The sequence below is a fragment of the Ischnura elegans genome, chromosome 1 (assembly GCF_921293095.1).
Source record: "Ischnura elegans chromosome 1, ioIscEleg1.1, whole genome shotgun sequence".
NCBI classification, from domain to species: domain Eukaryota; kingdom Metazoa; phylum Arthropoda; class Insecta; order Odonata; family Coenagrionidae; genus Ischnura; species Ischnura elegans.
In genome coordinates this window covers 132,516,269-132,542,781 of record NC_060246.1, presented here as the reverse complement: position 1 = coordinate 132,542,781, position 26,513 = coordinate 132,516,269, and the positions used below count along the sequence as shown (strand labels likewise).

At 34.9% G+C, this 26,513-nt stretch overlaps 1 protein-coding gene across 1 annotated transcript in view; it reads right to left on the bottom strand.

Annotated features, from left to right (window-relative positions):
- Positions 1-5,093: 5,093 nt before the first annotated feature.
- The window catches only part of LOC124164371 (src substrate cortactin), a 32,674-nt gene continuing 11,254 nt past the window's right edge, over positions 5,094-26,513 (bottom strand). Inside the window, exons 6-12 of the mRNA XM_046541711.1 lie at positions 25,903-26,013; positions 20,385-20,506; positions 16,894-17,008; positions 10,107-10,432; positions 9,595-9,856; positions 9,039-9,094; positions 5,094-6,668 (exon numbers count right to left, since the gene is read on the bottom strand). Coding sequence (XP_046397667.1) covers positions 6,582-6,668; positions 9,039-9,094; positions 9,595-9,856; positions 10,107-10,432; positions 16,894-17,008; positions 20,385-20,506; positions 25,903-26,013 — 1,079 coding nt within the window. The 3' untranslated portion in view covers positions 5,094-6,581. The remainder of the gene's footprint in view (positions 6,669-9,038; positions 9,095-9,594; positions 9,857-10,106; positions 10,433-16,893; positions 17,009-20,384; positions 20,507-25,902; positions 26,014-26,513) is intronic.

Genomic DNA, 26,513 nt, shown 5'->3' with positions numbered 1-26,513 from the left:
AGAGTAAAACAAATTGCTAGTGGAACACATACACATTTTTCAGGTGAACAGCATTCAAATCTGTGCTGAAAAACAGTGATTTTGAATAAAATTTACTTATAAAAAATGAAAAAATTTTCAGTGGTTGATAGAGAATTTGAAACTCTGTGCAGTGAATTAATATCTGCACATTAATTCAGGAAGAACAGCCAAGGAATGTTTTCATTCAACAGCCAGTGAGGCAACTGCAAAGAGAGAAACATGGAGTAACACAGAGGGCAGTGCAGCCAGTACAGCTACTGGTATGACTAAGCCATTTCAAGAGGTTGGAGACGTACGGAGGGCAGCACCCCACAGTACAAAGAGTGAGGTGAAGCCTCCAATGTCTCTGAGCAGCCAGAATTTAGAATTTAGGAGGAGAGCCGATGATGGTTAACAGAGTAGAGGTTTTTGAATTTAGAGATACATGTCTATGGTATCAAATAACAAATAAATGAATCCATGCGGTGCTTAAAAACTATGCTCGCAATGTTCACAGAAAAAATAGTCTGTGACCTAATACCAAGGCCCTTCACCATAATAATCAATGAATTACAGCAAAGAAATGAAAAAAAGTTAATTTCAACTAATACTGAATTTTAAATTAATTTTATTTCATTCAAAATACAACAATCTTCCCAGAAGTAAGATTGTTTTTACTTTGTTTACAGAGCTCTGGTCTCTAAGAAAATATAAATCAAAAATTTGACATGCATGACCAGCTTTAACAAAATAATGCATTCATCATTTACAAAGTAAAACTGCAAGAAATTTTCAAATTTATGTGGAAGCTCAGATATCTTTAATAGCAAATATAGAGAGCTAAGAGTAAATAGGGAGTACCAATGTTAACACCTCTAATATACAGTTATCTTTCTTCCTTGTAAAATAATATTTACGTAGATTAGCAATTCTGGAATGTCATTCACTGTAAACATAACAGAATTTAAAATATTTGATTGAGTTATCTGATTAAAAAGTAATTCCTTGGGCCATAATTTAACACAGCCCAGTAAATGGAAAGCATTGTCATATAGGCATGCCATATTAATGCAATTAATTAGATAGTGTAATAATGACTTAGTATGGCCTCAGAAAAATTAAGTACACTATGAGCTCCAGATTCTAAGTTATGAAGGGAACAAAAAATGTATTCCTTCCCATAAACTGAACCTTGGATTCAAAAAAATGATTTTTGAGAGACATATTGATTTGATCTATGGTATAAAATAAATGCTTAAGACTAACCTGTCGCATTTATTACTTTGGCAGTTAATTTTTCCAATGCCGACAATGACTGAAAATTTCTTAGGACTTGGCAATCATCCCTCCATCTGTTTTGCACAATACCATATATAGACAATGATTATTGAAGTATCCTTAATAATGAGAAGGTATGATTACAAAAATCACAATGCCTTTGATTACATACAAATTTCTATATTATATAACAAATCATAATAGCCACAAAGTATCTTGTTCTGCTCCAGAAATTAAATCAATCATTAGGTATTTTCTCAGCCTTTAATACTGGAGCAACATCATTATTTCCTACAGATTCTGTTTCACTGAAAATTCAGACCCCTTTAAAATACAAGAAGGGCATTTTCTAAGCCCAGAAATATGTAAATGAAAAAACATGTAATTCACAATGCAAAACAATACATCTTGAAAGTACAGAATCATCTAAGATAATCACCCAAATTAATTGTCTAAAAGAGGTAATAATTACGTAATGAGCAATTATGTATAATTTGATTGTCTTTCCATTCAACAAACAAACATGACTGGACTCATCAGAGTGGAATGCACAAAAAATAAATCACACTACAGGATTCTGTTCTCATTTCATCTGCATTAACTGTATTAGACATTACTATGGAATGTATTCAAGTATTCCAACGACAAAACTAATCATCCATTTAAGGAGAAAATATTGTCGTGACTGCAAAATCATTAAAAGAGACTGAAGGTCCAACCAGTGGTGTCACGGTGTGGGAATGCCGTTCCGGTACTGGTTAACAAAAGACATAGTAGTCGAATAACACTTTTATCAATTTTGTTGCCACAAAATTTCTAATTTATACATTTGTAACCAAAACAAAAAAAATATCAATAAAATGTAAATAATGCTTTGTAATAAAAAAACACGCAGAGTAATATTTTACTTCTGAAGAAAGTTAAGGAAAGTGCGTTCTGAAACTGCTAATTTTGCCATGACGTCACTGGGTCCAACCTTAGGAAAAGACTCGTGCAGATTCAGAGAGGCACTGAGAGAGACTACTACCACAACAAAAAATTAGCTCTTTCAATGACAGAATGAAAAACCAAACAGAACATTAGCATATGTTAGGGTTATGAGTTACACTCGTAATTGGCTCTTCACACATGTTGGCTCTTCCATGATGCTAACAACATTGAGCAAATTTCAAGCCTGCCATTGTATACTCAAAGGACCACAAGCATCCAAATTAACATTCTTCATCGTAGATTCATCTTTAATCACATGCCCATGAGAAAATGATAGATTCTAGAGAAGTTCTACTGAGGTGTTCAAATTTTTAAAATATATTTCAGAGAACTTATATCAATCACTAATTTGCCTAACCAGGTCTCCCAAAATAAATATACACATGAGAATAGGCTTGTGCCTGACCATCTGAATGCAACGATAAACCTTGTTAGCAGATATGATGCGAGAATTTTACATGCACCTCCTTAATGATGAATAAAAGCACAAAAGTTGGAGTGAAGAATCCATTTTGGAAAATATACCATAAATTCTCAGCTTTCCCGGATTGACATACATATCACTGCACTGTCTAGCGACCTAGATGCTCAAAAGAATCTAAAAATGGCATAAAATGAGGTTAATCAGCTAAATCCATACGTTAAATATCAAACTCTGTATAGAATTCATGAAATAACATGCAACAATGCATCAGTTTCAAGATGATAATGCAAGTTTCAACAAAATACCATTCAATTACTCATTATTTATCAAATGTAGTGCAAAATTAGGTCGTAATAACTGCAACTTTTTTCCTAAAATATTTATGGTAGCTATACTTGAGTTTCTCCAGCACTCCATCTAACAAGGATTTGCCAAGTCAGGGAATGAATATAAAGATTCATTTAATTTTTTTTAAATATTTGTTTCATTGAATAATTTGAATAGAGTAAAAGAAATTGGCAAGAGCTAAACATGTACGAGAAAAAAAATTACTTTACAAGGACGCATATAAATATGACGATTTACATAAACCTATTGAAGGTAATTACTCCAGGCTATCTAGACTCATAGGTTGTCTCATGGCCCTGTGATTGCAAAAATGATCTGTATCATACCTTCCTACACCTAATTCCACTTTTCCTGAACTAAGTCTCACTCCAACTACCTATTGGCATAGGCCGGAAAGGGCAGCGGTTCATTCAGCCCCTCCTCAAAAAAAGTGTATATTGCTGATGCACTCAAACTTGAAATCCCTACTCATTCAAAAATTCTGCAAAGGAAGGAATTCTCTCACCTAAAAATCTGACTAAGGCATTATAATAATCTACCATTTTCTGATTCATATTTTTCTGGAAGAGCATTTAAAGAATACTATGGAAATAGTTTCAGTTAAGTCAATTTTTTCTCAAATCAAAATGAATCAGTATCATAACTTCATTAAATTTCAGAAAAGACAAGTATGATGAAATAAACATATTCCTCATTCTGCCATTTTCTCATACGTTTAAAATTGAAATAGCAAAAGTTTCCGCCCCCTTATTATGAGTTGATTACATTAGAGTTATGGTTTATTAACTTGTTTCCTCTCAGAGAGAATGAATTGCACACGAGAGGCAAACAAAAAATAGCCACGTGAGACCGATGCACAAGGCGGATGAATAGCTGAGAAGTGGTGACTTGCTCAGCAAGAGTTTGCTAATTCATTTCCAAAATATATCTGCAAAAGGGTTAGGATGATCAATTTTACACCAGAAACAGCTAAGAAAAAAAACAGGGGTATACAGGTAAAGGAAAATCCTTAAGTTTTAGCGAAATCAAATGCTTTTTCATCAAAATGAATCAATATCAAAACATCATTTAAACTTCAGACAAAAAGGTACTTCTCACCAAATGAAAAAAAAACTCCTTGCATTGTCCATGCTTGATAATTTGAGTGCTCAGGTTAAAACACTCTTTGCTAATCACATTGGTGTTTGGTAAGCACCACAGATGTATTTTTATCAAACAAAGATAAAGGCAGAACTTTTCCGAGAAAAGTAAAAAATATCAAGTACAATTGATTAAGCCAAGTTACACCTCACAATGAGAGGAGAGGCAGCTGATCTGAACCGGGAAAGAAACTATGCTAATTGAACACAACTGTGTGGACGTAGCACTTAAAATGCAGCAGACCAGAGAGTTAATGACATCAAAGCTATCAGCAGCTATTTGATTTGAATAGTGATCCTTCTGAATTAGGTCCGAGTCATTATCATTTCCCAGGCATTTTTCCATGTTACAGATACTTCATTACACATAATAAGATATACCTGTATCAATGCTAAATCATAGCAACTTGCCTAAAAGCACAATTAACAAAAATGTTACCGATTTCATGATTGGTCATCCAAAAATGCAAATGGATACAAAGGAGGGCTATTTTTTTATTTCCTCACAAATCATATTTTTCTTACTATTCATTCACTTTCATTCTACCTATTCAAACTGGTCTCTATTTGAACTCTCAAATAACAAATGTGCACAACATCTGCAGAGAAGGCAACATAAAAACTCCAGTCTGCTCTTTAGTCGCAGAAATAATTTATGTAAAGAAAATATTATTGGTTTCATCAAAATTCTATCACTCCAACATGCAAATATTAGAAGACATTAATTCTTCAACGATGGAATGACGAAATGTGTCTTTTGTTCTAGAAAGGAAAGAAGCATAAATCAGCTATTATTATCAGCTCGGAAAAGGAGTTCATTCAATAGCACTCGCGAGAATCCGTAACCTGTTTTTTAAAACAAGAGTTAGATAGAAAATAAAAATATGAAAAGAATAGTGCACTCATAGCTGATGTCATTTCAATTTAATTTTATTGTTCATTTGTATTCAATCATGTTTGTTACCTTCGGCTAACACAAGTCAGAGCAAATTTTAAGCTGATTTCTTCATGGGTCAGTCAATTTGTTGTGTTTGTTACACCAGAGATACAGAAATTTTGACAGCTGTATCAGTTGAATACAACCATTATTTGGACATTTAAAAAAGAGCTTTTTATATGACTCTAAAACTGATTTTAAAAATTGGTTATTATTACGAAAATGTCTGATGCTCAAACGATTTTCTCCTCAGGAATCATGAGTAATAATTCTGGAAAATAAATTGGTTTTTCACCGTAAACAGAAATAAATTTGGGATGAATTCATAAGGCAGCAGACCTCATATTTTAAAGGTAGAAGTATTTTGTGTGCATGTAAACAAAGATTTGCACCATAAATTTTTATAATTGAAACTGTATCACTCACAAGTGACAAAATTTCATCAACATAGAAACATGATATATTTCTGCATGAGTAGATACATATCCTTAGTCTATTAAATACTTAACAATTGAATCATTTGATTCGGAGAGGTCTAAAAAAAGGAGAATCGATAATAATAAAACACTGGGATTTCACAACTATTCATAATGTAGTCTGAATAGTCAATTCATGGAATTCAATGGTGATTTTCAACAACTCTCGACACATAAGATAGGTATTTGTTTAATTCATATAGCACTCTGTGAAAAATATTGATCTTTCATTCAAGATTTAATGTCATCAAAGAGATAATCTCCTAGTGATATGAAATGACTTGCCTACTGCTAAAAATTTAGATTTTTTTGCTCTTTGTCAGTTGCATTTACGTATTAAAAGAATATTAAAAATTTGAGCTTCGTTTCCCAAAAGGAGAGGAATAATAATACTGGCCTTAAATTACAACACTAATCATACTTTTGCACAGTATGAGGTTAAAATTTTCCTATTATACATGTTAGAAACACATAAGTGTAATATACAATACATAAAAGCAAGCAATACAGACACATGAACAAACATTTCAAAAAAAGAAATATCATACCATAACCTATGGTGACAACAGTAGAAACTAAATGAATGATAAATCTACCACAATCAAGTCCTGATCGTTCAAATTTCAATTAATGAAAAGAGTATAACCGTAAGGCAAGTCTGTCTCAATGCTTCTGGAAGAATAAGGAAGCTTTAGACTCCGTATGACACACCAAAATCTTCAAAAGTTAAAATTACCACAAATCCAAAAAAAATAATTAACCAAAACATAGATCACATGATAAATAAAAATTTACTGGCATATCCCCTAAACAAAAAAATTTGAGGCATCCTAAAGCACCTTTTTGGCAGACAAAATTTTATGTACAAGTTGGAAATTAACAGATGCCAGAAAACTTAACAATGACCACCTACTTTCAAATATGAGGCATTTATTGTTCATCACAAGTTTACCACCTACGTTCCTCACAATCACACTCATTCAGTGGTACTAAAGAGGCTGCTGGAGCTGTACATAGTTGGCAGGGAAGAGACCAAATTGACCTTTTGAATATCCACGCCACCAGCCTTCATCGATCTATAAAAATATAAAGGAAAACAAAGATAAAGAGTGAAGGCCAATATCATATAAACTCTTGTAAGAAACACACCATTTTCCAGGAAAAACAGCTGAAAATGAGGGTATTTTTAGAGATGGATCGAATAGCTTTTTTCTTGAATTCGAATATCGATTATGAATGTTTGATAATTTTTCGAATACCTCACTCGAATATCAAATACTGCATTACTGAACACTGAATACGCATTTTTCCATAAATTTTAAAAATAAATGACAGTAAAATTTTAAAAAATGCTGAACACTTTGCAAGTCTGTACTTCAATATGGCTCTTTAATCCTGACGCAACTATTACCCAAGATTACATCAAACTTGTGCACATGGAGTACCGCAATTCTTTTGTTATTTTATTATATGAGTATATAAGGTTATATTATTATTAGTAATGCTTTACTTCATTCATGGTAAAACGTAAACTAAATAAATACTTGACAATCACTTTGTAATTAGAATATGTAAAACTTGTGAATTTCATCATGCAACAGGGAGTCAGAAAAAGAACAGCCAATTACGTATGCATTTGGACGTACACATACATCCTTTTTAATGTTCTTCTTGTGGAGGCCAGAGGTGTCATGATGCCAGAACACCGTTCCGGCAATGGTTAACAGAAGTCTTAATTAGGGATGTGCGAGTAGTACTTTTTGGTCCTAAGTCGAGTTGAAAACTACTCGCAAGTATCGAGTCGAGTCTGGCAATTCCTGAACTACGCGATGCGTCAATGCATGCTCCAACATATTCTCATTTTTTCGAATCCCTCGTGAATTCTTTTCTATTCCGAATGCTTAGCTTGATCTAAAAGGGAAGATAGATAATGAGGTAAGTTGATAGTACTTGTGTAAAAATTAGGAGACGAATGAAAACTATCGTGTATTTAACAGTTTATAAGCGCAATTGAAATGAATTTTCCTCTAGTAATATGTCATCAATTAAATTAATGTAAGTATCCAAACTGCTTAGAAAAGCCCTCAGTAATGGCAGTTGTACAAATGCAATAATGATTACACACGTAAATGAATCATTAATTTGAGAATTTGAAAGGATCAAAATATTTGATCCTTTCAAATTCTCCAGCAGAAAAACTAATTGTTCTACATGCTCAGCCATCAGGTTTTGACGTCTCAATGTTACATCATTATTTCCTTCAGAAAATTGCCTTTCGCAACAAACTTTTTTGGCAAAGTAATTTTTTTCCAAAGTTGCAAGATTTGGGAACCTTGGGAATTTTTTATTAGAATTCAGATCTACCATCATAATGGATCTTGAATCTTCATGGCATTTAAGTGGGTGAAGCGAATGAATTATAGAACTTAGCTTTAGCTTTACAGACAAAAAAATATTCTCTATTTCTTAACCCGCTTATTCAACCATAGTAGCCCCTTTATTGTTTGCTCAGTAAGGAAACTAAACGCAACAAGGGAACAAATGAAAATCAAAAAACAAACGTAGTACTCAAAAAGGCTGAAACAGTATTACACGCAGAAAACTAAAAGTTTCATTTTTCCATAGAAATCTCAGAACAATTTTGATGTATTATCTCTCAGTTTCAGTCAAGAAAGTAGGGTAGGCTATTAAAAGTATTGCATAAGAAAGTATGTGCGATGCAGGAATCCACTCCTATTACACCGCAAAGTCGGAAGACGGTCAGCTGCTGCAGCTGACGAAAAGTTATTCGGCACCCACGTGGAATGCTATGGTGGCTGACTGCAACGTATACAAAAGCTGAAACTCCTAGGCGAAGACATTAGAACGACTTATCCACTTTAGAAACGATATTATGACATGAGCTTCATGATAGCGCCTCCTGTTGGCAGATTTCTGAACCGACTTTCTTCAACAGCTCCATTACCAAAACTACTCGACTCGACATTCGTAATACTACTTGAAACACTCGAGTTGAGTACCAACTACTCGACTTGACTCAAATTTTCGAGTACTTGCACATCCCAAGTCTTAATAGTCAAATACCATTTTGATCAATATTAGTGTCTCAAAATTTATTTATTCATTCGTAACCAAAACAAGAGCAATTGTAATAAAATGTAAGTAATAACTTGTTATTACAAAATACAGAGTAATATTTTACTTCGAATAAAGTTAAGGAAAGTGCGTTCTGGCACTGCTAATTTTGCCATGATATGTCACTGGTGGAGGCATCAGCATTTCACATATTTTATCGCTTACTTTCAATAATAAGTTTTCATAAAAATATAATTAAAGAATTGAACCAACCAAATAGGCAAACCTTCATGTAAGACATTAATCATAATAATGATAATAGCAAAAAGTAGATGACATAAAGGAAGCACAAAAATTCTCACAATAATTACCATTTCAATTTTGGTGATTATATCCCCAGGATCAAATGATATCTCATCTTCAGCGGCTGAAAAAAGGAACAATTTAATTTATTTAACCTTTAAAGGTATAACACAGGTAAAACAATTACATAAAGAAGAGGCAGACCTCCTTGTGTATATATGGTTCCTTAGACAATAGTTTCACCACCTCTATATCGACTTCTTCAAGTTGGTGACGTGACCAACCTGAAGGTCAGCCTTCACCAACCTGAAGAGGCAGACTACAAAGCTAATGAAGCTATTATCCAGGTAATTATGGAAAAACACATAGTAAAACCCAGATGACCTCCTATTTCATATGAATTATGTATCTTGTTTGTATGGCAAGAACTTACTGTATAGGCAAGAAGTCCCACTAGGAAATAATCAGGTCTGAAGTAAAATTCGATGTGAATATTTCATAACAGAGATTACAGAATCAATTAAATCCAAAGTTTTAATATTTTATGACTGACTATCACATAACTTGGTATTGACAACATTTTCAAACACCTCTCTTTCTTTCTCACTAATTGTTCAACTTTACCAGCTTGATAATCATAGAGAGCCATGGCAGTGTACTGAGACTCAGGCTCCTCTTCTGAATATGCGTACGCCACAGCACTACCAGCTTCCTCTTCCACTTGTGCAGCCGGCTCAGTCTCATCGGCAGTATCGGGGATATTTTCATAGGCAACAGCTGGAACTGCTTCCACAGAGTCCTCACTGGCAGCAGCTGGCTGGGGAGGTGCTTCAACCTTAATTTCCTCAACTTTCCTTTCTTCACCAACCACTACCCTCTCTGCGGTCTTCGCAGGTTACATAGGAAAAAAAGAGAAGGCTTTCATTTCCTATGTAGGTACTCATTAAATTTACCTAATAAAAAATAGGTAATTGACTTCAAGTGATTATGGCAAGGAATGAAAGGGACAATGTAGAAAATGTAAGCACAGTGTGACAAAGACATCACAAGTCTGTTTCTTCAAATCTATCTGAGGAACATAAATGGAATTATCTTTATACATACAGTAAACTCTTGATAATAACTCCTTCACTCACCTTCAATTTCATTTCAGCGGCACTGGGCAGTGCCACGCCGTGAATGGAAGTGCGTATCTTGGCTTGCTCCGCTCCCTGCTCGTTCTTCTCTGGCTGCGGTTCCTCCTCCTGCCTGCCCTCCACGCTCCGCCTCTTCTCCTCTTCCTTGAGCCTCCTCTGCCGCACCTCCTCCTCCTTCTTCTGCCTCACTCTCTCCTCCTCCTCCTGCTGCTTGCGCCTCCTCCGCTCCGCCTCCACACCGTCCTCCCCTCCCTGCCCACCCCCAGACCCACCTCCCCTTGACATCGATTCAAACTTTGCTCTCAAGCTTGATGGCTTGGCACCCGCTTGAAAATAGGAAATGAAAACGGTGAGAGTAATTATCTATGGTTAAAAAAAAGTGTCCACCACAAAACATTAGAAAATTCCCGGAGATATCCAGGGAAATTACCGTATTTGACATCATATAAGACTCACCCTCATTTCAGTATGGCATGCTCAAGAGGAGAAGTCAGTGCGAAGGCAACTTAAGTTAATTCCTTTAAGATATTATACAATCGTATAAATCAAAGCGAGGTACTGAATGAGCTTGATCATATAGATACTATCATGCTCGTTCGATATCTTGATATCTTGCTCCTTAGACATCGCAGAAGCAAGCAAAACAATCGTCATAAGTAATATAATGAGTAAACAATAAATAATGCCACATAATATCAATGAACTAAATAATAACAAAACAATTACAATATTCTTCAATTGAATAATACATATGTATACATATTAGTACAGTAAAACCTCTATGTAGTGAACCTCTTTACATCGTAAACCTCTATACATCGTACCAACCCTCTGGTCCCGTTAGATTTACATGTAAATTTATAGGCAAACCTCTCTATAGTGAACCTCTTTATATCGTAAAACCTCTATATATCATAGCAACGAGAGACCCCCGAGACGGCCTAACTACCTCCGCATTTCGTACCGAGACAACTAGAGACCATTAATTCAGCCGCGATAACGAACATGGAATGACATTTTCAGCGATAAATGTTTCACGCTTATTCTTCTCTTTTACACCTTTGCTTTACTGCAATTTTCATGTTAACCATTACCTAGGGCCATTTTGTTCCATACGAGAGCATACCTAACAGTAAATAAGAAAAAGGCAACGAACTATCCTAATCATTTTTAGTGACACTAAATGAAGACAGAACGCATCGTTTTCTCTCGAATCATGGTAAAAATTGCGCGATAGCACTCACTTTCTATTACTTACGGCTTTATTTTCCTGTAAGTGCTTACATACTATGTTCAGTTAATAAAAGAGGCGACCAGCGCAGCCTATAATCCCTTGCCGGCGGATATATTTCAACTAACTTCACTCCCATTTATGGAGACAGAATTACTCAACCGCATTGCTACTTCCGTTTCTAAAATGAAAATATTTCATGAATTTACTGCGACTCGAAATAAATCAAATACAATTTTGCAATTATTTTATTCCCATATTTCCCGGTGTAGCACTTTCTCACTGCCGCCTTGGTAATTTTTTCGATGCTTCCGTGAACGATCGTAGTTTACAATTTATTGCGCTTAGCGACAGTCATATGTCTTGCGTGCGTATTTATGCCGCGAAATCTGACTCTTCCATCGGGAGTCCGGGACGTCAATTCCTAGCAATACTGACGAACATCACTCCATGCACGACAATGTTAGGTGAAGGAGACAGCTAATTAGTTGATACGCGGTAGAGTAATGAAATTTTTTACCGTCGCCGCCGCATTCTGAAGTAGTTCGCCCAGCATTCTCACTAGGAAATCACGTAGTTTTGCAGACCTAGCGTTTCTTTGTGCCCTCAACAGAGTTTTTCTACGGAGCTCTACGAGCATTGTATTTTAGAGAAAGGGAATTTAACGAAATTTTCAAAATTACGCTCAATTTCTTGTTTTTTTTTGCAATAGTCACGTGATTATTTATTTTTTATAATCTTTAACAAGTCATACGTTATACAAATGATAAATCAATTTTCTAAAATATATTATGAGGAATATTTTCAATTATTTGCCATAAAATATGAAAACATACGAAAATTACTTAATTAATTATAAGTTGATGATGGATTCGACAAATAAAACAAGGGGGCTGCTTGACTTTACCACATTCCGAGGAATTTTCCAAGCCATCGACGAGGGCAGGCAGAAGAAAGATGTAGCAGTGACCTTTGGAATACCATCTATTTTAAACAACCGAGGAAAAACAGAAGAAACTGTATATCTAGGCTGCACAAATAAAAAACATGGGCAGTGAAATAAGAGGATGAAGGAATTATGTTAAGAAATATATATAAGTTGTGTACTTCCCTCCAAACACTACAAGTAAATTACGGCCCTTAGACCAGGGAATTATTTCTTTGGTCAAAAGGCATTATCGAAAACAGCTAGTGATTTATTTTTTATGGAGAGTGAATAGTGAAAACAACATTAAAAGTGCTCATGGAACATCCTTCAGACCATGCACAGGTTGTGCCTTTCCAATTTTTGAGAAATGCTTCATCAAGGCTGGGATTACGAGTGGTAGCAAACAGAAGGAAAGTGAGATATTTGAGAATGAACCTACAGAGTAGGATAAAATCAACAAAATAGTTGACACAAATTCAACATTTGAAGACTTTGTAAATGTTGATAATGATTTATTCATTTGTTCCCCACATGAGTTGGAAGATAGTGGTGAAGGAGATGTATATATCTTGCAGGATACAGGAAGAGATGGATTTAGAGGAAGATGTTGGTAATGAGGAATCAGTTGCAGTTCCCACCAAAACAGAGGTTGAGGATTTATTGAACATAATTAAATGGTTTTTATTAAGCATGGAGGAATGCGATCATAATATGATTGTATTCAATAGAATTAAAAACATTATATCGAAAGAGTTTTAAAAAGGTTAAAGCAAACCCAATAACTAATTTCTTTCCTAAAAAGCCCTCTTGAACAAGTTACTTTTACCTTTGTGTAATCATTAAATTGTAAATATATGTTCACTAATGCATGCATGTATGTTTAAATATATTAATATTATGGTTTATCAATAAATGGTGCCTATCACTAAAACCTCTTTATAGTGAACCTCCATACATCAAAATGCCCAAATTTTGGTCCCCTCCATTACGATGTAAAGAGGTTTTACTGTAAATATAATGGGATACGTATTGAACATTAACTCATGGAGGTCGAACCTTCACACATAAGACGCAGGTGATATTTTTGAGCTATTGTTTTACAAAATGGTGCATCTTACACGCCATCAAATACGGTATTTAATTTTCCAAGACACATTATAATCTTAAACATTAGTGATTCCTTGCTAATAATTTTTAATGGATTAGTCAGTGGATAGGACAGACTACAGCAGTCTTTTCCCATACAGGCAAGAATTATGAGCACTCAATAGCCACCTGGTAATATATAGACGGCTGGATGTCATAAGAATGCTGTGCATATTATAACATGAGCAGATACACTTCTTTCGTGATACCAAGAATATAGCATTCATCAGATTGTATTGGAAATGACACGGTGAATTTGAAACAAAACACTAATATTAGTGATGGGTCGGTTCGATTCCTCGATTCTCGGCCAAGAACCGGAATCGAAAACGAGTACTTGCCAAGGTGAAAAATCGATTCCGATTCCAGTAGTACTTCAAACCACAAAATATACGACCGCGTTCCCAAAAGTCATTTGAATTTTCGCGCCTTGTAATCGTGATAACGAAACACATATCTTCCTGGGATGTGCGAGTACTCGAAAATTCAAGTCGAGTCGAGTAGTTGGTACTCGACTCGAGCGTTTCGAGTAGCATTACGAATGTCGAGTCGAGTAGTTAAGGTTACAGAGCTTTCGAGGCTAGTAGGTCCAGCGATCTGCCGACAGGAAGCGCTATCATGAAACTCGTGTTATAATGCAGTTTTTAAAGCCGATAAGTCATCCTAATGCCTTGGCCTGGTAGTTTCAGCTTGCCGAATACACTATAGTTGTCGACGAATACCTTTACGGCAGCCGCGGCGGCCGATCGTCTTCCTACCCGGCGCGCACTGGTCCGAAATCGGAAAAAGCTGGAATGAAGTCCAAAATGACCTTTTTGGGGATAGAGACTTGAAACTTAGCGTAAATACTCATAAATTATTACCAGATATAGATTTATATGCCGTTTTACATAATTACGACCCTTTTGTGAGATACAGTGGCCCAAACATGACAAATTTTTCAATGCCACGCGAGATATCGTTTTTCCTCAAAACATCTTTGAATTTATCCAGGTGGTTTTGCGTTGGTATGAGTTTAATGGAACAAAGAAACGCAATATTCCTTTGACCTGGTGCTTTCCCTTTATTTTCAATGACTTTTGAAGATTTTGGCTCTCATCTGTCTGGTTTTACAACGCAAAATGGCCGACCCGTTTTTCACGTGAAATTTGACATAAAGTAGATATTATCTTTCATTTACGAAAAATATAACTCGGAAAATTTGAACCACAATATAAAGTAGAGATTTCTAAAGATTACTAAGTAGAAATCTTGGAAAAAAGTTTGCGACGAAGGAAATTATAGCGATTTTTTAATCGCGCGTCAAGGCTGACCTACACGCCGCGAACCTCTGAGGCTCGGTAACTGAGGCCGATTTTTCAAGTTTTTTAAAACATTTGTCTTGAAAATCGTCATGTAAAGCATGGATAATCGTCTTAATTGACTGAAAACACTAAACTGAGGATGTTAAAAAGGATTATGTATAGATCGAATAGGCCATTTAGCGCATTACTCGAAAGAAAATACTAAGGATTGGATATTTTTCGGAACCATCCCACGCATAAGAAATATGGCTCGGGTATTGAAGTAAAATGAAGAAATTAAGTCAGCATGCTTAAGAGAGAGAAAAATGAACTGTTTCTACGAAAGGCAACAACTGATACCCTTTTTCCCTTTCCACCTTCGCCGAGGTGAGTCGCGCGGAAGGGGGAGTTTTCATATCACAAGGCATCTTTTAGCCTTTTTTATTACTGCATCCGTCCGATGTGATATTCATTTGTAGCGTTTAGTTTCTTTCTTGAACTTAAAAAAGCAAGAGACTTTAACCCTGATTAAATGACGTGCGAAGTATAGAATATTTTGGCTCTACAAAACTCAAGTTTAGTTCTATATAGTTTGTTCGCTTCGTCCATTTGAATTCCATGAAGATTCAAGGTCCAAATAAATCGTTGATATTATTTTTAATAAAAATTCCAAGTCTCCAAAATCTTTCAATTTTGGTAGGAAAGTACTTGCCCAGTCACACAAGTGTGTAGCAAAAGCCAATTTTCTGCAGGCAGTAATACTGTAACATGAAGATGTCAAAACCTGCTGGCTGAGCATGTAGAATAATTGGATTTTCTGCTTGAGAATTTGAAAGGGCCAAATATTACATGATTCATATACTTAGAATGTAATCTTTATTATAGCTGTGAAAATTACTATACTCAGGGCTCATTATAGGGCACGATCCTCATTATATTTTCCTTCTTACATTAGGCTAGACATTCATCATAGAAAATTGGAGTAGAATATATTGTAGTATGCATTGCTGTATTGCCTGGTTCAGAAATTATCATACTTGACTCGATACTTGCGAGTAATTTTCAACTCGACTTGAGATCAAAAAGTGCTACTTGGAAATCCCTTTTATATTCCAAAGGAGCATATGCAGACTAGGGAGCCTGTGACAGGTATATAGTCAAGATACAGTGATGCATTTGGAAAAGTACCCAAAGTCACCATAGCAAACACTGTTGAAGCTGAAGTGGAGCTTATTTATCATAGATGAATGCACCACCAAATTCCTTCCCTGGGAAATACTGAAAGACTTGTATCTCCTACCAAAGGCTGAAAGTATTAGCGAAGAGGTTTCTTGCCATACCGCCATCCACTGTGTTCAGGGAAAGACATTTAGTTCTGCAGGAAAAATATGTGATGTAAAATGCAACAGGCTTTATCCTAGGATATCCTAGGCTATCCTAAAAGCATCTTCACTCTGTCAGCTGACAGAGTGAAGATGCTTTTATATCTGAGCAAAAATTTAAAGTCTGTAAAAGGAGACTAAATTTGTGAGACATTATTGATAATGATAAGTTATTATCAATAAAAGATAGATATTAAAGGAGATACTTCTATTTTAAATTTAAACATGAGTGTTAATATTCTAAAGTAATACCTATCATGTAACATCACTTTTCAGGAATGTTCTGTTTTGAAATTTAGCTATTATATTTTAATTACATAGTGATGATATGAAAAATGCTTTTGTTTGACTGACTCTTTCACAGAGTAATATTTTTTAAAGTGGTTTTCTTGTTGCCTGGAATTAAGTGATATTTTTCTTGGAGCCTATGGCATCAGAATCGATGGAATCGGTATCGGTAGAATCGGAATCGAAATGTCAGAATCGGAATCGGAATCGATAAAATTTTGGAATCGACCCATCACTAACTAATATCAAACCTATAAACGTATACATACCAAATATTTTTCTCAGATCAGACGAAAACAATGCCAGAAGTTAGAATGTGCAGGAGATCTACACTATAGCCTTCCATAAAAAAAGTGGAGCTTTCAACCCTGCCAAACTCAGTTCACAGCCAGGAAAGGTTGTAATACCTTATTATAGTTATCATTTACCAATAGAATGCGATTTTAAGTCATTCTTTTGAAAGCAACCGAAAGATTATAAGGAAGACCAAAATAAATTTATTTTAGATGTACATGTGTTTGTGTCTCACCTATATCAAGACTTGGCTTCTCATAAGTAGTTCCAACTTTCTCTGGTGCATCATCAAAACCATGAGCAGACTTGTCAACTCTGTCACTTTGGACTCCATATACTCCACCAAAACCCTAAAATCAGTCAATATAATCAATTATTAACAGCTAAAAAGTAAATTTATCCAATCCATAAGTCAAATAAGTAAATAGCATGTCGCAATAGACACTATATAAATACCATGTTGCTTTGCAGCATTTAGAGATACATTATTTTGATACATAATGATTTTTAAAAGTGAAATTGAAGATTTGAAAACCTTTAGTTTTTAAATAAAAATATTTAAAACTTGTCTTATTTCAAAATTGGAAGAGCAATAACTTGGTAAACTTGAAGAGTTGAATACTGACAGCCTTGATTAATGACGAGCTTGTAGTATTTGTCAATCAATATTTACACAGCAACTTCTCGCCTCAAATATACCACAAAAACTATTTCTCAATTTTGGATATATTATGTCCCAATAACAGATCCCATGATATGCGTGTTTTTATTTTCTTTCATTTGGTTTACAGTTGAGAATCACTTAAGATTGCATACATACATTATCTCATCGATCCATCAACCACATTATTCTGATGCAGTAACTTTGTGCACATTGTTACCGTATCAAAATTCACATGAACATAAATTTAAGGTGAACTACAGTGCACCTTAAACACAATGCACAAATAGAAAAAAAGATGTGTGGGGCAACTGGAAGAGTGCCTCACCAATTGTGGCGGGTCTTTGTGATGTGGTTACTCAGCCCAGGACAGTCGTTTCACTCAAACCCACCAGTGAGTCTCATTCTTGCCAGACTAGGTGGCTCAATGTGAAATGGCCTACCACCAGCTACTTAACCCACCAATTAGGATCAGAGTCTGCAAAGATTTTGTGTGAAACACATGCATTCAGATTGTTATATGACCCTTCTCTTCGACATCACTTTAGCATGGAATTTGACCACTCAAATTGAAACCAATGGGATTGGCACCACCTGGATAGTTCACCCAATCTAAAGCTCAAACTGCAGAAATATGCAGCACCAAGTCACATTCTTGAGGCACTGTACTCTAGAAGGATCTCACACTCAAGGGAGCACCCATTAATTATGTGGGATGTTTAGGAAGATTCTCACCCAATCTCACATGGGTAGATGGAAAGTCCTGGCAAGTATCACATAATTTTTTAATCTGAGCGAGGTTGAATGAGCAGATGATTTTATTGAAAATCACATGGACATATTGGCTCCAGTAGTCACTCTTGAAACCGTACATGAGTCCCTGTGGAGGGTCATTGGCTTAGAGTGAAAATAGAGACTTAGAATGAATATTCTTTTTCCCCAATTTCAGTAGTTCTCATTTCAGTATTTTATAGGTAGTTCAATTTTTTCACTGTGATTCTAGACAACAATCTTGGTAATCTTAAACACTAGTCTTGACCAATCTTAAAAAAAAAAAAATAATTAAACAATTTTTTTTAGTAAACCCAATCCAATGAAGCATAGATCAACGTATTTACACTGAAAATACACATTTTGAAAAATCTCACGCGAGGTTTCACATATTGTCCTACAAAATGTATAAATGCAGAAGAATACCCGGAAAAATCACCAGATATCAAATCTCACGTGAGATTAGTCTAGCAAAATATCGTAATAGGATCCATTTCAAATCAACCAGGCATTGACACCCACCGTCTCAGATTTTCATGAAACTTGCCATGGTCATACATTCTGGTACGATTAGAGATTTTGTACAATTTTAAAAACAATTCTAGGCACAAGAAACTTCCATCATTTGTGCCTTTATCGGATAGAAAAGTCACTACAAAGTTCACTGGCCAGGATGATGAGTACAGCATTACATTTGATTTTTGTTCTGAAAAAGTGGATTTCCCAGATAATTAGGCTGTTGGTTCATACATAGCAAACAGTGGTACAAAATCATGCTGAATCTTGGACTAGTGGAAGCTCTCAACCATGAAGGAGGTGACATTTCAGTTAAATTCATGACACCAGAAGGACCCTCACCTTCATTCTCTTGGCCAGAGAGAGATGTTTGCTGTGTGCCACTAGGACACTAATTGTGTGCGTTTAATTCTCCAGCAACCATTAGCTCTGGGAGGTCATGCTACTTCTTGAGGGAGGGAGGCCAACATTAAAAAAAAAATTTTTAAATTAAAACTCCCTCAGCTGGAATAGTCCTGATAGCACGAAATTAAAAGTACGTGGGTGCATACATGCACATGCTTGCTTATGTGTTTCGTACTCTACAAGCCAGTAGCACACACTATAGTGTGATAATGCATGCTCGAATACTGCCTAATCATATAAGTAAACACTTATCTCTCCTCTACATCATGTAATTTCTATGTGCCTTGAAAATGATGCCATTATTTTCCCGTGACCAAGAATAAGTTTTCTTTTTACAGAAAGGAATGCCAGACTCATGATTTTTTCTCAGCATCTTTGCTCATACATTAATTATTACTTTAAACTGAACCATGCATCTGTATTCGCATGGCCTTTCCCAGTGGATGCTGACAATGAAAAATAGTACAATTGAGATTTTTTGTAAACTTCATTTTTTTGCAGCTGAATTACATCATGCAGCTAATATTTGATGATAATCTTGGAATCATTATGAACTATTCATGGTGAGACAAAAACACAGTACTATTCCACAAAATTTATTTAAGCTGTCTTTCATCGTTCCACCAAGTGACGCCCAAATCAGTTGATTTTATTCATTATGAACTACTTAGCTCCAGAAAAAAAATCATGGATTTTCATCACACAGGAATGGAGTATTGGATGAAAATAAAAAATAACAATGCGTTGCGGCACTTCAGGGGTCAATCCCACATTTCAATTGCTCATATTTCATAAACAATCGACATTCGGAGGCTAAAATTGTACACAATCTCTGATCATACCAGAATGTATGACCATGGCTAGTTTCATGAAAATCTGAGGTATGTTTCGTTTGGTCAAAATATTGGTTGATTTGTCATGGAATGACCCAATACATATCTCACTTGGGGGGGTAGGGGAGATGCAAAAATCGCCAAAATCACCTCACGCAATTAATGGACACCTCCGAAGAGCCACTAGCATAATTCCTAGTTGTAGTGGGCCCAAAACGGTGGATGGCCCATGTTCCCCTACTTCTTCTGCACGCACCACCATTGGCGGGAGGCCAACAAGAGCAGTGCCACCCATAGGAACTTGCTAGAAGATGAACCTAAGCGTGACCCACCAATTGGGTCACACCACGAAGAATGAACTACACCTGTCCCACAGCAGACTGAACCAAGGAAGGGAGGTTCACATCTTTGGTGAATGTGCTGATGAAAATTAAAGCCTTAAATGTGCAGAGCCCATCTTCCACAATAGCTCACAGCTCCTTTCATTATCACAGATAACTGAATGCCATCAAATAATCTCAACAAACGATAATTACAAACCTTTTTGTGATCTACTTGACTTTCATGCTTCTGCAAAGGATCATGATGATCCCAACCAACAGCAGACTTATCCTGACGATCTGCTTGCACACCAAATTTTCCTCCAAATCCAACAACGTAGTCTAACAAATAAAAAGATAGAAGAATATTAATTAACAACAAACACCAAGTCACGGAGGAAATACTTGCAAGAAAACCTCTGATTCAAGAACCGTAATAAAATCAATAGAATTTTTAGGCACTAGGAAACATGAAACTTTAAGGTCTTAATGCAAGAGAATAGACATGACTCAGTCATTAGAAAGCAGAGAATGAAGCAGGACCTGATAAATGCATTCTTTTGTAGAAATTTTACATTTTATTCTCTGCTATAAAAACAGGTGCATATAATATGTTTCTATGAATGAAACTCTACTGGAATAGACTTCTTTAATGCTATCAATTAATATAACATTAAACACATTGTATTAGAAATGACACAATCAAAACTATAACAGCAAGCCACTAAACTTATTCCAAACATTTTGCTTGGAAAAAAATTCACTAAGCATTCAACCTCAAAGAGTAGGGCTTAATTTCGGTTCTTTAATTTTATTGATTGAAAGTCATATTGTTTGCAAAAAATGAAAGAAAATCCATTGCATTGATTGAAGTTACCAGAATAAAATGACATTATTATTCTACCAAAAATATTGATTTACCACATTCAAAGATACCTCTTTAAGAGCCAATATGGTTACCTTACGTGCTTAAAAGTTGCAACTGATTTACAATGGAATCTTAGAGTAGAGGAAAATAAATCATTAATTCTTCAATTAAATGTCACTAATAAACCTCCAGAAATATCTTAACTTAAAATATCAACATGTAATTTAAAAAAATACGGAAATTCTGCAATACAATTTCTATCACTACTCAAGTATCCTTTCTACCATCAGTCACAAACTAATACTCAGCATAAACATTCAGTTGAAACCATACAGTTGAGAAAACTACATAACTATTCCATCAACTGATACTTATGCTAGGTTTTTAGAGTTGAACAACATGCAAAAGTACTAATATATGTAGAAATCAACCTTTGAAGTAGCCCTATTAGCATCCATAATCATAACACAAAACTATGAAAGTATTTTAATCTAATACCATGACTTCCAGATAAATACGAAAGAACAAGCACACTATTAATTCCTTTAAACTATGCAGAAATATTTCAGAACACAAGTCACATGACGTAGCAGCTGATGTACATACCCTGTGGTGGATATGGCATTTGTAAGATCCTTCATGGGATTACAATTAAGGCAGTAGCAGACTATCAGTAGAAGCAAAGTAAATGAATTAAAATGTGCTCTTGAAATTCACAAGTTACACAAAATGTGCTTATAATTGTGGAAAAAAATAATAGACACAAAAAAAAACAGAAAATAAAAAACCATAACAAAACCAACCAATAACCAACCCTGCTAGTAACATACTTTGGTTTTTCAATCATAAATTGTAGTCTTACATTATGAATAAAGATAAATTGTGAACAACTCCATTTATAAAATGAGAAATAAACTCTTATACTTTTGAATAAAAATAAGAATTAATGGCGTGAGGACGACTCATAAAGTTAATCTGAGGAATTAAAAGGACCTATAACTAAAGAGGTTCACACATGTCAACTTGGGAAGCATGGAGAGCATTGTTTTACTGAAACTAAGTTTAACCTTTTGGCCCCAATCAGAAATGAAAATATAGTAAACTTTTGCTAATATAGCACTCAATATATCATGGTTTTGGATACAAACATGTACATGTATATCATGAAAGACATAAGGTGTTGCAAAACTACTTAAATTTCTATTTGTTAATATCTACAAGTTGGACTCAACATAATTATAAATGGATTCTTTATTCATCAAAAAGGTATGACTAATGACCATTTAATGAGAAAAGAAAAATTTTCAAAAAAGCATTGGCACAAAACAAAAATGTTTAATCAGACAACTTAAACCATATTTTTACTAACGTAGTAGTCCCTTCACTTTTTCCTAAAATCTCCAGGAGATTTTTCCACCCCTTTGACTTCCGTGCTGACCATCACTGTGACTTAATAAAGCCCAAGTTTACTTTTTTTGCTAATCAGGTAGTGCCATTGTTTTTGCCATGCCCATAAACCTAAGAAGTCACATTTCCGGTAAATCCAGACTTTTTTCCATCTTAATATTTTTAGCATTGAAACCCTGCAATGCAGAATCAAATTTTGAGTTTGGACCCACATTATGGGATCAAAAGGACAACATTGTAAAATTTGGGTGTATTAAATAAAAGAAACAACCTTTTCCGATGTGTGTTCCAAATTTCATCAATATCGCACAACTTATGTGCCAAAATTGATGACACATGATGAAAAAATGAAGTATGATTTATGATACAGTCCATACATTCCAGTGCTTCCACATTTGGCACACAATTATGGTCCCATTTGCTCTCGCAAGACATTTAAGATATGCATGAATCCACTACAAGATTGGGAAGTTATCTGAATACGACCCTTTCCATATTTTTATAACACATGCAATAAACATCATTGTCTATCTAACACAGCCATTACTTACACGATAGCTGGCTGTATTTTTCTTCAGTTGGGAGTTAAAATATTATGAATTGCCATAAGTTTGTATGAAATTCGTCATGTACCAGTGCTACACAATGGTCAGCTTCAGCAAAGGATTCACTGAGAAGTGTGGAGATTATTGCGCGTCCTGTCACCAGATTTCTGAACCAACTGGCCTCAAAAGCTCTGTAGCCAAAACTACTTGACTGGAAATTTGTAATAGTACTTGAAGCACTTGAGTCGAGTATCAACTACTCAACAAGACTTGACCTGAATTATCGAGTACTCTCACATCCCTGAAAGCCTTATGACTTAAAACTATATTTTAAACAAAAAACTAACTATAAGACAACTATCAGGGAAGAATCGAACGCTAAGAAACATGGTTTATTCTCTTAAACTCAATAAAATATTATGTGTACACTTTAGGCATACTTTGTTGATTCACCTTTAATACACCCTAACCTAGTCTAAGACAAATAATGTAAGAAAGATGCGGTGAATAGGTTTACGATACATAATCTATTAGAAGTTTCAAACTATTTTATTCATATTCTATAATGAACTGCAAGGAAATTGTAAGACGTCATGTAAACACATAGATAACACATAATTGTAGGAATCCACTGGAAGCAAAACAAGCCATTGGTGCATAGCAATTTTTGAGGCCATAAGTCTCAGCTGATAGCTAGTATACATATGTATAATAAATGCTAAAGGTACACCTCTGTGAAACTGATACGAATTTATAAGGCATCTGCAAAGATATCTTTATTTGCAAACATATAGCAATAGAAACAGGAGAGGCAAAGCAAATTTTTTAAGTTTCCAACTGGAATCATATCATTAAAGAGCATATAAGAGCTATAGTACCTATACAAATTAATAACATGTTTGAAGCAAACGATAAATTTAAAATTAGTAGCCTATATTAGAGGAAATACTTGCTTGGATTTTTAAATTCAAATTTATAAAGCTGTTTCTTTTAAATTCCTGACGGAATTTGTCACTTAAAGATAAAAGCTTCAGTTTCAATACATGTTTTTTAAATAAAATTTTTGCAGCCCTCACAATACAAACTTAACAATTGAAATTGATTACTTGAAAATCAATTAATAAATGGAAAGTAACTACATAATTGTCTCTTCAGCTGTGGGGAACATGCATGAAATTTGTTCAAGCTTCTTAGTCTCATTAAATAGATAATTTTCTAATGAGTCCAAATAATAAGCCAAAACTCTCCCAGTACTCCACAAATGTCTTCAAATGCTAATTAAAAGTTCTGGGATATTGGTTGAAGTAAAGTGACCAGAAACGCCTTCTGACGTCATCGCACGGTACACCATTCACTTTGCTAAGGGGTTAGAGCTTTGATTGAAAGAAGAAGTAAATAAACATCGTCAATCTTTGTAGTAGTCTTCTATGGATAAATTGACATAAGAGAGATTTAAGAAGGCACAATATGACAGTTCATCTTTGATTGACTCCCTTATGGTGGTTAATTTCCTGAAAAACAGTGACTGCTTCATCACTACCACAATGTGTAGAGTAGAAGCATGCACGTAAATAATTATGTGATTTATAGAATTTATATTACAAGCGTTTTTAAATATTTATTTATTTCCCAGTGAGATTTAATAGATCCATTGCTTGCTGAAATAGCAACCTTATGTATTCATTTAGTACCTACCATGCAGAACTTGATAGTTTTCTCCAATTGGCCAGAGTTGAGAGCCATTATATTTGTAATAAAAACATAGTTGATAGACACAAATAAGTTTCAAGCACTATTTATGTTGCATTAACTTGAGTTTCCTTTTTGAACTGGGATCAACAGCAAAAAAGGTTTGAAATTTTAGGTGTAGCATTAACATGCAGCGAACTTTATGGTTATCACAATAGCAAATATGAATTGAGTTAACCATGCCTTAAGCCTCATATTCCTCGTACATTTCATCCTGCAATAGGTAGACTAATAGGTACATTTCTAGGGTCGCTTTGAAAGTGAAATAAGTGAGATATCCTAAATTTGGGATGATAACCATGATTCATGAGTGCACTTAAGTTAAAATGATCCTGACAGAAAGGTCTTGTAGATAAAGTATTTAACTCCATTCTGTAGGTCATCAACCACTTTCTTCTGTTATTTTTGTATTTTCAAAGCAAGCAAAGCAAAAACCTTCCCCAGTGAAGAAATAGAGGGACCTACTTGAACGATGGGGCACTACACACGATTTATATGGTTTTCACAGGTTTTTCTCTTGTATATCCCTGCTGCTCTGATGAATACTAATACACTTATTGCATTAAAAAATGACATAAGTACTTAATGTAGATTACAAGAATACTTCAAAATCAATTTATGTATGTCTGTTAGCCAATGCAATCAACTTATTTTCATAAAAGTCTCTCTAAATCTCTTCCCAAACAATCCCCTTTCTCTGTTTCACAACGCCTAGGTAACCCAAAAAATTCAAAATCTGCAGTCTGACATTAAAACAGCAATTATTTTCGCCAAATTTACATTTGAGCCCCTACATCAACCAATTTTCTATCCACTTCCTCGCTCTGTCATCAGTGGATACCGTGCCGTGACATCACTCGCGGGCACTCCGATTACTTCATGTTTTCAAGTAGCCGATGAAGAGTAATTTTTAAACACTAATATCTGTTTTAAAAAAATTGTTCATCCACAAAATTTTGGTTGAATACATTTGAGGTAGGGACCTTCTTATTGAAGTACTTTAATTTTTGCATGTTCCCCATTGTTCAACTGCAGACAAAATTGCTCTTGCAAAAAAATTACCACAAATAGGAACCAAAGGAATCAAATATAAACAAATATGTGCTCAATAGAAATCATTTAAGTGAGTGAAGACATGTGGTTGCCCCATAAAAAGCAGTTCTGCATACCTTTCTGTGAAGCATGCTTCTCAATCTTCTCGACATGGTCCCAACCCACAGCTGAGTTATCCTGGCGGTCGGATTGTACCCCAAATCGACCCCCAAACCCTTTGGAGTAGTCTGATAAGACAAGCATGAGGAAGGAATCATGAATCCAATGAAGCACAAGCAAAAAAAAAAAATAAATAACCGTGGTACTCAGGCTATGAGAATTGGGAGAAAATTTTTATTAAATTGACATAATTATATTGATTCATAATATTATTATTTACAATCACTGATAGTCCATTTGGAAAATGGTATGAGAATCAGCAAGTTACAAAGCTTATGTACAGTAATGCAGCTACTGAAAAACACATGCTTACAATAACATACAGCAAAAATTACTTCAGAATAAAAAATAAAAATATAAAGTATGCAGAAGAACATTAAACATTAAGGTCTTTTCTCTTTAGCCACTCAATTTATGAACCCATTCATACATATTTACTCAAAAAATATTTTCAATAGTTCAAAGGAACTTATCATATTACTCTTTCATCCATTTCTCCAATGCTTATTACATAAACACTTCTAATATTTTCGGTATATTTAATGCTAGAGATAAGCATGTTCATTAT